Below are 12,288 nucleotides of genomic sequence, written 5' to 3'. Positions count from 1 at the left end.
AGTGTCGGCAAAATCTCAACTGTTGAAAAAACCTAATATTGAAACATACCGGAAATTTGAAATATTCGGTATATCGGAAATTTCATTATAACTGAAATTTCCGATATGTTTCACCGAAAAATTCAGTATAACTGAAAAATCCGGTATCTTGTACCAAAAATTTTGTAGGCTTTACCGAAAATTTTGTCCAAAAATTACTTGTATCTCACCAAGGATAAAATTGGAATAAAAGAAAAGGGGGGATGCCATGTATAAAAATAGTGGTGGCATGTAGATTCCTCTCATACTTGGGTATTATGATGTTGAATGGGCCCAGATCAAAATAAATTGGATTTGAAGAGTTTGTATAAGCCTTCTTAATCTCCCACCCCACTAAAAAAACGTCTACAATACAATTTTTTAGTTCCCTTAAATTAGTAGATTTTTTGAATTCGAACTCAGTCCTAAACACATTTTAGTTCCCTTAAATTAGGAATTTTTTGAATTCAAACTCAGTCCTAAACACAGTGTTTACTGTTTAGTACTGTTGAACCCTCTTGACTTGATTGGGAGTTTTACTGCCCGTTACGGTCCTCTCCGTTCCAAAGATTAGTCTCAGGATTTACACATATCCGATTTTTACCAAAAAAAATATTAAGAGAATTTGTATTATAAAGAAAACTAAGCTCTTATGTCTCAAATCTCTCAATTTTTTCCAATTTAATTTTCCTTTTTTTCAAAACTCTCTCCTCCCTTCTACTTCAAACTCTAAAACAAAACCTAGCATAAACTTTTAGAATCATTCAACTTTGATCACACTATCCAATGTTTGTTATGTAAATCAAGTTTACAACAAGCTTAAGTACATTCAGTTATAAATTATAACATAATTCATTAATTATCTGCTGCAGCAAGCATATCACTGCACAAAACAGTCAATAACAGCAATTATACGATCACTACACTAAGTTTTCAAATTACTATTACATACGAAATCTTCATTTATTCATTATATAAGTAGTAGTTACAATTGAGCAGTATAGATACTCATGGAAAATAAATAGCAATATTGCATTAAAATTGCTTTTATTAAGTGTCTATACATCAGTTATTGCATGAAATAAACCCCACTGTTGCATAACAAGTGATGGTAACATAAAATCTACTAATTTTACAGTTTGATAGTAATGAACTGTAGCAGTAACAATCAAGTATATATCATCTTTACATTAAATAACATTATCAAAATACATTCAAAACAATTTGACAACTTCAAATCTCTAACTAACTTTATTTTAAGATGGCTACTTTCAACCTTATCATTCATAAAAATTTACAATGAGTACTAACAAAACAAGATATACCAACTAAAACTTATTTATTAGATTTAGAATTTATTTCATTTTTTCTTTTTATATGGACAATTTGGCGAATAAGCACAAGAAAATACACAGGGTGAGTATTAGCCTTTAATAAATCCAGTCATGAATAAAACAAGATATATATCAATCAAAATTATTTATTAGGAGATGAAGAATGAAATATTTCCATCTTATCTTTCTATGTTGACAATTTCCCTAGAGATACAGCATGAAATCATTCTGAACTCACCAATTTCTTCATTGGTTTGAGCAACACCATGGTAAAACGTTGGGATGCCCACAATTCATAATTCAAAACACTATGCATAGACAATACAATAATGACCTTTATGATTTTTTTTCATCAACCTTCCTCCCAGTCGACATCATCCTCGTCTTCTTCTGCTTCAACATTCAAATCCACCTTGTAACCTCCATCTCCTTTCAAATTTACACCCAAATCAGAAATGAGGGGACACGAATAACATTATCAACCAAAGGGTACAGAATAAATAAATGAGTATTAACAATTTAGCCCAAAATTTAGCATTCACGGTAACATTCCCTAAGCAAAACTAATTGTCAGCTAGAGCATCTTCGGTATGTTTTAAAACACTAGTTAAGGGAACCGGCCTTTATAGTTTATACTAAATATCATTCGAAGAGTGACAATATCTTAACGAATTTGATTAAAAAAACTCTTTTATTTATAATCCAAGCATTACTATGTTTAACCTCAATTGAACCTCTGAATATGATTTCTCTTTTTAAGAAATTAGAGATTGGTCTTCCTATTTCATAACACTTTCTACCTTTAAGACGTTGAGTTGAGTATTCGTATCACTCATTCCTAGTCATTGTTGCTTCTGTGGCAGTTTTAAAATTACATATGTTATAACAATAGAGCTTCAAAATGGATCTAGAGTGATGATCATGCAAATTAATAATGTAATTTCAATTAAAGGAGACAAAGAAACTGAGCAATAATATAATCATAAGTAGTCACAGAGTATTATGTCTTGTCATTTTTTAGATGGGAGGCAAGAAGGAACATTAAACATGTATGCAACAATTAGCAGTCATATATATAGGTATACTAGACTTATACCTTAACGATTCAAATTTCTCTGTAATCAGATTGGAAAATGTACCTCTAACAGGAGCTTCTTCCCATTCGGTACCATCATCATCTTCCTCGTGTTTTGATTTCATGCCAACTTGGCGATTGGAAGTACTGCTAGAAGGATCATCTGTGGTGTTCCCATCTTGGGGATTTTTGGCAGCTTCTTCCAATTCGTGTTGCTTCTCAAGTAAAGCAGCGTAATAAGCCTTAATATACTCATCCTATAAAAATATAAAAGGTAACAGAAATCTCAGTGATAAAAAACTTTCTCGTGCCTTAGGGGGGTAGGGACAAGGAACTTGAATTAAAAGAATCAAACCATAAAGAAAATAACAGTTCATCTTATTTTACGAGCCTGTATATTTTTATCATCATGCACTACTGTTGACTTTTTCTCATCTGTATATTGTGCTGCTGTGGAAGCTGAAGTCGTATCCACTTTTGCTTCCTGCTTCACTTCTCCACGTTGTTCCTTCGTAAGATTCATACCTGATGTAATCATCCATGGAGGCAAAACCTTTAAAGATGTACTGTCGGTTTCAGATTTAACACCCTCTCCTTTGACTTCAGTACCATTGAAGTCAACTATAACCTGTCCATATTCAATGATAGATTACTCGATATTTAAATATTTAAGGAAGATACGCTGAATGCTAAAATTAAAATCTATGAAGGAATACATTAAGCCAGAAATGAAGCTTAAACAGAACTGTGAGTAATTTCATTTCCAGATGATATTAATGGCGAAAACGAAAGAGCAGTAGACTCCTTATAGAAAACTATTATTGCTAAGAAGACATCAGTCCATCAAAGGCCTAACTCCCATCGACCTCTCACCTCTCCAATATATAGAAATGATTCCCTATCTCACTGTAAACTCATCAAATGCCGCCTGTCCCATTTTGCTAAGCCCCTCTCCCTTATAATGGTTTCCATCTATCCCACGAGCCTATCAGACTGGGTTCTCTCGTGTTAAATTTTCACAAGGCAGGCAACATCATGACAAAACTTTGTGTCTACCTCTTCTTTCATAGCTATTGAGAAATTTCGATAGACCTTTCTAATCAATGTCTGCTATTAGAGGGACAGAAATTTTTTGCATGACAACCTTGTGAAGGAAAATTAGCATTTTACCTTTCAGTGCTAACTTCAAGAAGTAGAAAAATCTGCATTCATCAGTGAATCTAAAGGAAACTTATATTTGCTCAAACTAAAACAAAAATTGAAAGTTTTTCAGTTTTATAGAAAAAGAAAATTTACAAAGACAAAAGAAGGAATGTACAACTAAGAGGATTATTATATCATCCAAAACTGGATCCAAGAAAGTTGATGAGAAAAAGAACATAATGGTTGATCAGTCTCTTTGTCTTACAGGTACACTACTTGGGTTTTGTAACTCAGTTAACCAGCAGCAAGTTGGCATAGTGTGTTAAAAGTTAAAGTTAGCTCAGCTAGTAACTATATGTACCTGAATCTTCAAAGGTTTGGTGCAGCATTTCAGTGGCAAAATATTTTAAGTACAATTCTGTCACTCCCCCCTGTATTTTATTTTCTTTCTATTATTTTTAATTTTCTCTCTCCAATTTTCAATTCCTAATACTTTGCAAGCTAGAAACATAACTCCCTTAAAACAACATAATGTTACCTTGGTATCTCCACTGTATGGCAATGGTGCTCCATTATATCCCAGATGAGACATTTTAGAATCACCACCATTTTCTCCATTAGCTGCACGCCCAGCTGCACTAGCTCGAGCTTCCCATGCTTGAAGACTGCCAAATTCTGGAACAGGCAAGTCTTTTACCCGACTGAGTTGGTCTATTAAAGGCTTCAGTTGTACCTGCACTGGCACAAGAAGTACAACAGTCATGACATGCAAAGTAAATCGTGGTCCAGAAACTACAAAAAGTAAATCATGAAATTAAGATGAGATCAATGATACCTACACTTAAAATTGTGAGTAGAATCGGTAGACTTGTAAACCAGCCCAAAATTTACAGTTCTACTAAGTACGTGCCCCAACAAAATCCAATACCATTACATATATTTTTTTATTAAAAAAATTATTATATATACTTGCATTAACACGTGGTCAAAACTCATAATATTGCTGACCTCCAGCAAGTTTGCTGGGTGTATTAGAAAACTGGTAATAGAAAACTGAATCACTGTAAAAGGGGAAAAAATACCCAGACTATTCTTCCTATGAAGAAATTGGTGTTACAAAGGACAAAGCGCTGCCACCAATCCACCACTACTCAATTCTTGCCTAACTCTACAATTCACCTTTCCAATATTTAGAAATTATTTTATACTTCTTTCTCTCCACTCATCAAATGGCACACGTCCCTTTTTTGTTATGCTCTCTCTCCCTTCTAATCGTTTCCCTTTATCTCACAGGCATGTCATAGATTTATCTAGTTACCTAGCTGTCTCGAGACTTTACAAAAGTGGGTCAAGGATCTGACTGGTTTAACAAAACCAAGCAGTCGACTACAATTTGGGTACAAAAAATGGTGAGTTCAATTTTGAAATGAAACCAATTTCATACCTATGATCCTCTACCAAATAGGGCTGGACTACCAACTACATAGACAACAGCACAAAAAAGTAGTAAGTGGTAATTTAGGCGGTGATTATCATTTAGCAATCACATATCTAAAGATACAATGAAGCATGAAACCTTAAAGCATTTATGCCAAGGAGTCTTTCATTTATCCGCATGTAGGCTTCTAGCTAATTTCAACCTGAATTATTGTGATTTCTAATTTAAAACTGTATTATTATGATTGAGTGATTTACTAATTCTAGTAGTGTGAAGATATTTCCTATGCCATGAAATAATATTTTAGAAAACCTTACTCTCAATGGATGAACAATGGTGGAAGGGGGAAAACAGCATTTCAAGTGGCCAACTTTAGCCAATACAATGAGTTTCAGAATTTTGTTTTGAAGCATTTATAAGATTTGGACTCCCTGCTTGATTGTGGAATTGGTTGTGGCGGAGGGAATTATTTCAATGGGAAGTTGAGGTGTTAAATAATCTTCACACTGCTTTATTTGATGCTTTGCTGCAAGAAGGAGGGTATGATGGCTGGAAATGGCTTCATGGTAAAGGAGGAGAATACATGGTGAGATCAGCTTACAAGGTATTTCTAAAAGAAGGGAATCGGACTCCATATCTCTTCCTGATAGGAATATGGAAAAAGAATTGAGCTCAGAAGTGAATATGCCTAAGGTTTGGAGAGTTTACACTACGAAACATGGCAAAGGAATAATAGGGACTGACCTGGCACAAGAGGTGGGCTAGTTAGCTATATAGTGGGAAAGGAGTGAGGTAGCTAAGGATTCTCTGTTATAGAAAGAGAGTGATTTCACCAGAAGAATCTTTTTGGTGAGGGGGGTAGGGTGGCTTTGAGCTCATAGCATTTCACTTAAAGATTTTATTACTTTTTCCTTTCTTCTGTAGTTGTCCATCAATTCTATACAATTGAAGAAACTTTCTATCCATTACTATATTTTCTTTGATTGTCTGTTAGTTCCATTACTTCCGGTTTAAGATTTGGAATAAATTGGTTTTTTTAGGCGGTATGTTTTGCGTGGAGATTAGCATTGAATAGAGTGCCTATTAAAGCAGATTTTGTGGACCAAAGTGTGTTTCATTATCATATTGGAGGGGTTATGGTGTTGGGAAACTGTAGTGTCTTCCAATCATTTGTTTTTTTAATGTCCCTTTTATGCTAAGATTTGGAGGATATGTCTCCGATGAATGGGTATTTTCAGTTTTGCATAATGATTGTAGAAGTCACCTTCAATTTCACGGCTTGTTAGGTTACAATAATAATTATCGTGATGGTGATGCTTGGCTATCTACTTTATTTGTTGTGGTTGTCTGGGAAATCTGGCTGTCCCAAAATAAGAAGTGTTTTGTTGCCACAAGTGGAAGTGGATAATATTCTGGAGTTGGTGAAGTTGAAATCCTGGAGCTGGTTGAGAGCAAGATTGCCATGTTTTGGTTCACTAGACGTCGACAGAATGAACCTGGTAGTTTCAATTTCATATCTGGGCGGGTCTAGATAGAATGTGTTATTCTATCAAGTATTTTATTCCATTGTGGGTCTAGGTGTTTTTCCCATTTTGGCCATGTTGTGGGTGGGAGGGTAGGAGATTTCTGATTTCTTTTGGTGGTGGAGGGTTGATTTCTCCATTGCCTCACTTGTATTTCTTGGTCTAATATTTGGCACCACTAGTCCTAATTATTAGATTTTTCTAATTAAACTTTTGGCTTATAAAAAAAGTTTTAGGCTCCTAATTTTGCTCTTACAACATGAAATACTGTTTACGGGGCTTCTTTACTTTGAACTCTTTTAGCTTAAACTTCATGAGAGTAAAAATTACCCCTTGATGTTTTTAGAATATTGAGCTGACACTTGGGCACCTTTATATGTATGATAAACTCACAAGGTTTCTACAAAGTCCCGCATAATGTGTTTATCCTTGCAAGAGTTAAATGTAAAAATGAACTAATGTTTCTGTCTTCAAGAGCTGTGCCAGCAGGCACGGCTGTTTCATTTCTCTAGAAGTTAGTTACTAAGGGTGCATGTTAACTCTTGGTGTGTGTAGGTTAAACCCTTGTATCAAATTCTGTTACAACCAATCAAACCAGAATTTCAAAATTAGTCTAGAATGCAGTTCAGCATTGCTTTTATCATTTCTAAAAATCCTATAAATACAAGGCCTAACCATAAAAATATAATAACAAACATTAAATGCTAAAACCTTCTTTGATTAGAAATTTTCTCTGCTCCAGCAAACAACTATGATAATGATCATTGACAGTAACAAATAAAAATAAAATAATCCAACATAAGAAGCCGCAAATAGAAACAAATGGTGCAATAAATCATGTAAGAACCTCCATCTTTTGAAGCATGTCCTTTAACTTTTCACGCCGTCGTCTTCTTGCATTTTCATCTCCATCTCCCCCTTCTTGAGCAGCTAATTTATCACTTTCAACCTCTAGTTTTCCATTACAACGTTCACAATGAAAGTCCTCATCTTCAAAAGATATTAACCGCAGTGCATCCAAAGCATTGTATCTAAAACAATTAAGATCCATACATCAATGCAAATAAAATAACTATGACATGCTGTTGAACAAAATAGATAGAATAACACATTCTATCCTTTTTCCACATTTAATTAGTGAAACCTTTTTCCACAGTTTGTGCATATATATTCCTGAACAGTGTTTTTGTTCTCCAATTCATCTTTCAGCTTATGCTTCATGCGGTGCAGTCTGTATCTAACCACATCATATATCTGCAACAAAACCATAAGTTTCTTATATATGAAAGAGCCTAATTTCGATGTACCGGTTCAAACGAATCATCTGAAAAGCAAGAAAAAATAACATTGATTTTCCCTTCTCTCTGCAACAAAACAGCTAAATATCATTGGTAAAGCTACAGGTGAAGAATATAATTAGTGGAGATTGACCTGTGCATAATCTAGACAACAGTAAGAGTGTGTCTGGAGCTTGACCTTTTCTTCTCCCTCTTTTCCAGTTGCGGCATCAGCTGTAGCAGCTACAGCAGCGCTATATATTTTTGCACCTTTTGCTGTCTGTTGAAATTATAAAATAGAAAACATAAGGATAAAATATATACACACACACGACTAAATATATTCACCCACAACTCTCACAAATGCAAATCTAATACTGATAAATATCAAAATAATTAAACAAAAAACTACACACATCAACAGATGGAAAGTGTAAATTATAACCATTAAATATCTATTAAATATAGCATTTAATTTACTTTTAAAAAGTGAATTTCACATTACACAAGAGAGGCAATCTTCTAAAATAAATCTAGAAGAGCTTACATACTATTAACATTTTGTAGAGCCACAACAACTATCATGGTAAAAGAAAAAACAAATCATGTGCCAAACCAAAAATATTTATACGAAAGAAGTGTGTATATCAGACCACTGAGACCAGAGAGTTTAAGTCCTTGATTTCAAAGCGTCTAGGCACAAGGCGGCAAAAAAAAGCACGACAGAAATGACTAACAACAATCAATAATAAGCATTATACGGACTACTATACATGCCTAAGTGGAGGAATGAATTAACGTGAGTCAACTAAAACTGTTTGCCTGACAATGTTAACTTCTTAAACCCATTCAAAAGATCACTGCTAAGACGAGTGTGTGTATGCTCACAAGTCACAATCAAGTTAGGGATCATACAATAAAACATAATGATTTGATTGGATTGGCTAATGCTTGTAGGCCACATAATGAATGGATAGTTACCTCTTTCCTATGATCTCGAGTGATAATCTTTTCTTCTTCAAAAAACCTCAGAGTTCGACGAAGTTGCTTTGCGTGCAATTTAAGGTCCTTCGCCAAGTCTTCTTCTCTAACCCATTGTCGTCTAGAATAGAAATTAACAGCAGACCAATACAATCATAATCTAAACTAAATAAATAAACTTGCTATTTTTAAATAACCAGTCAGGAACTATGTAGCACCGACACCTATGAGAAAAAATGTGTCCGTGTCACTATCGGACACCTAATCCGACACTTGTGATTATGTTAATTGATTATTTTTTTCAAATTACTATCAATGTCGCAGTGTTCATGCCGGTATTGTATTTGGGCAATGTCGCAGTGTCTGTGCCGGTGTTGTATTCGGGGTGTAAGTACTTCATAGGTCAGGAATAAGAACATTAATTGAAATTGTGCATCATAGTTAAACATGAATAACTGATAAACAGGAAGAAAGGCTGAACCTCGTGAGTGCATCAAGAACAACAACGGCAATTCCTCTGTTATCACTCCTTCCCGCTTTGGGTTGATTATCTCCTTTGTTCGTAAGATCGTCATAGAAAGCTCTTGCAGCTAGTTTAACAAGCCTGTGAACATTCATTCAGTAAATTTAAAACAAAATTCACAAACGCATTTTGTTATTTTTCTTCTTATGCACGAGTTTTTGGGATCAAACGCAAATTTGATGCACATGAACTAGAAAGAGAAATTTGTACTTGTTGTAGGGTTCAATCATTGAAACGATCTGGTGTGGGGTTTAAGAACAGTCTTTTGTGTTCTTCTACAACAATGTGCCGTTGAGATTGATGATGTTCGTTGCTCGATGAATCGGAAAGGAGAGAGCAAGAACCAAGAAGAAGAAGAAGAAAATAAAGAAAAGAGTAAATTAGGGAAGACCGGTACGTTTTATTGATGGTAATTGAAACTATGGGCTTGGCTTTATTCAATTCGGAGAAATTAACATGTCACACCCCATAATCATACCTGGCACCCTCTGTTGGAAATATATAGTTGTTGGAAATATATAGTTGTTGGAAATAATGACAAATGTGGAATAGAGTTAATTAGCAATAAATGCTTCATAAATAGTCCCACATAAAAAGTAGAGTAAACTTTAAAAGCATTTATAAAGTCCTTGGATCAATGTACTTTCCAAAGGAGCCAAAGAGGATAAGTGCCACATAGACATATGTGGTGGTCCCAAGCCTTATGACACTTGTCTCTACCAAAAACACCCTCGCCGGTGTCGCCACCGGCGACTCCGGGACCGGGTCCGAGGGCGTGGACGTGGGCGTAGAGGCGGCTTGTAGACGGCACTTGAGCACTTAAAGTTTGAATTTTGAATTTGAATTCGAAATACATAACACTTCATGAAGTGGTGCATTGTATTTTATAAACCATTGCAAATTTACATTTAAATGGTGTTGTTTCATGAAGAGTTGCAACTTATGGAACAAACACTTGCATGGCCTATAAATACATGCTTCTTATTTCGGAATCAACACACAAAATTATTATCCTCTTCCTTGCATTCGAGTTTCTTCACCGGTCTTGTGCAGACTCGAGTAAGGCTGAATTATCCTGGGTATTCAGGTCGTTCCAACTCTAAGACAATTGAGAGTGTGCTTGAAATACTTTTAAGGAAAGTCATTCCGTTCGCGATTCAGCCTAGATCCATTCGATCTTTCCGATATTTCTAACAATCTTAAAAGTATTTATTCGTCAATGGCTTCCGACGCTGCAGTTTCAAGCACCAAAGTTATGAACCAGGATCCTGTCAAATTGGATCGTTTTGATGGAACTAACTACACCAGATGGCAAGACAAAATGACATTCCTTCCGACTGCCCTGAAGGTTCACTATGTCTTAGATCCTGACTTAACGCCAATTCCAGAACCAACAGATGATGATTCTGACGAAGTCAAGAAGGAACGCAAGAAACGTATGGAGGACGAACTGTTGTGTCGTGGACATATCCTAAATACATTATCTGATCGTCTCTACGACCTCTATACGGATAATTCCTCCGCAGTTGAGATATGGAAAGCCCTCGAGTTTAAGTTCAAGGCCGAAGAAGAAGGTACGAAAAAGTTTTTAATTTCTAAATACTTTGATTTTAAATTTATAGACGCCAAACCCATTCTTCCCCAAGTGCACGAATTGCAAGTCCTGGTAAACAAAATCAAAGCGGTGAAAATAGACATCGCTGATACTTTTCAAGTTGGTGCAAACATTGCAAAGTTGCCACTTTCGTGGAAAGGCTATAGAAAGAAATTGTTGCACAGTTCTGAGGACTTTTCCTTGGAGAAAATCCAGAAATATCTTCGAATCGAGGAGGAATCGAAGGCAAGGGAAAATCAGAATTTGCGGGTCTTTCCAAAGCCAATGATGTGACCAACAAGGAAAGAAAGAAGCATGATGGCAACAAACGTCATCTAGGACCAAAAAAGGAACACAACAAGTTCAAGAATCCTGGGGTCAAAAGGGTCCAAAGAACGAATGCTTTGTGTAATACGGTGAACCGACTTTAAAGAAATGTCGCGGTAAGCAAGAGTCGCCACCGACTTTTATTTTATCCAATTTAATAGAAAGGCTAAATGAACAGAAAAAGACCTTTTAAAAAGATTTTGAGTTTGGGGGTAATTTATACAAAGGGAAGGTTTAAAGCACCCTTTGTATCCATGGTTTTCCATGGGCTCTTAATTGCTTAGCTCACTTTGAAATGTTTGAAAATGTTTGCAGTGAATAAAGAAAAAGATTTGAATAAGGACTTTAGCTTGTAAATAAGCGTAGCCTTTTTGAAGGTTTTTGAAAAAGGGTAAAACTTGAATTTAAACCAGAGCAAGCAATTAGGAGGTAATTACCCTTAAAATATTAAAAGGATCTTTTAGCCTTTCAGGGCTATCCATACCATAAGGGGGTAGGAAGTCCTTTTATTGGAGGTTGAAGGGTCGTCGAAGTTATCGTTCGCCATAAAACTGTCCCTGCCATAAAGAGGGCAGGTAGTCTAAGGGAAGGATAAAATATTCATATTAGGCAACCAATGAGGACACCTCAGCAATCGAAAGGGACTATCATCATCATATCGTAGGCAACCTCGAGGGACGAGATCATGTAACCGAAGGCAACATCGAAGGGACTTATGATCTTTAGTGATGAGAATGAATTGAGGGCAACATTTGCTGAGGCATCCTCGTATCCGAGGGACTTGACTATTCTGTAATAAACAAGGCAATAAGGCACCAAATAACAAGGCAACAGGCAACAAGAGGGGTTACCTTTAAAGATGTGTGGGTGCACAATCACGTGGTTGATTCAGATATATTATCTTGTAATTAATTATTCTAAATTCAATTCGAGGTTTTCACGCCCTAAATTACTAACCACACAGTTAATTAGAAAATAAAGCAGCAAAATTAAATCCTAATTACTATTACAACCTCGGAGCAGTTACATAATAAGGCAAAAACAGTTTGTGGGCA

The 12,288-nt window shown here is 35.5% G+C and overlaps 2 protein-coding genes across 3 annotated transcripts; one reads left to right on the top strand and one right to left on the bottom strand.

The window, feature by feature from the left end:
• Positions 1–1,241: 1,241 nt before the first annotated feature.
• Positions 1,242–9,701, bottom strand: LOC131662532 (uncharacterized). 2 transcript variants are annotated; one of them, XM_058932351.1, is made up of 10 exons: positions 9,523–9,701; positions 9,271–9,393; positions 8,790–8,910; positions 8,008–8,088; positions 7,676–7,785; positions 7,379–7,562; positions 4,109–4,303; positions 2,819–3,055; positions 2,492–2,684; positions 1,242–1,781 (listed from the first exon to the last, which is right to left on the bottom strand). In XM_058932351.1, the coding sequence occupies exons 1-10, from the start codon at positions 9,540–9,542 to the stop codon at positions 1,705–1,707; spliced, it is 1,341 nt and encodes a 446-aa protein (XP_058788334.1). In that variant the 5' UTR covers positions 9,543–9,701; the 3' UTR covers positions 1,242–1,704. The 2 variants fall into 2 exon arrangements, with proteins under 2 accessions (XP_058788334.1, XP_058788333.1); XM_058932350.1 differs by having other exon boundaries at positions 7,963–8,088; positions 9,523–9,699.
• An 830-nt stretch (positions 9,702–10,531) lies between these two features.
• Positions 10,532–11,200, top strand: LOC131659208 (uncharacterized). The gene is made up of 2 exons (XM_058928433.1): positions 10,532–10,886; positions 10,935–11,200. Exons 1-2 carry the CDS (start codon positions 10,532–10,534, stop codon positions 11,198–11,200), a joined length of 621 nt encoding a protein of 206 aa, XP_058784416.1.
• The last annotated feature ends 1,088 nt before the right edge of the window (positions 11,201–12,288 follow it).

Source organism: Vicia villosa, linkage group LG3, assembly GCF_029867415.1.
Source record: "Vicia villosa cultivar HV-30 ecotype Madison, WI linkage group LG3, Vvil1.0, whole genome shotgun sequence".
NCBI lineage: Eukaryota > Viridiplantae > Streptophyta > Magnoliopsida > Fabales > Fabaceae > Vicia > Vicia villosa.
This window is presented reverse-complemented; position numbering and strand designations above follow the sequence as displayed.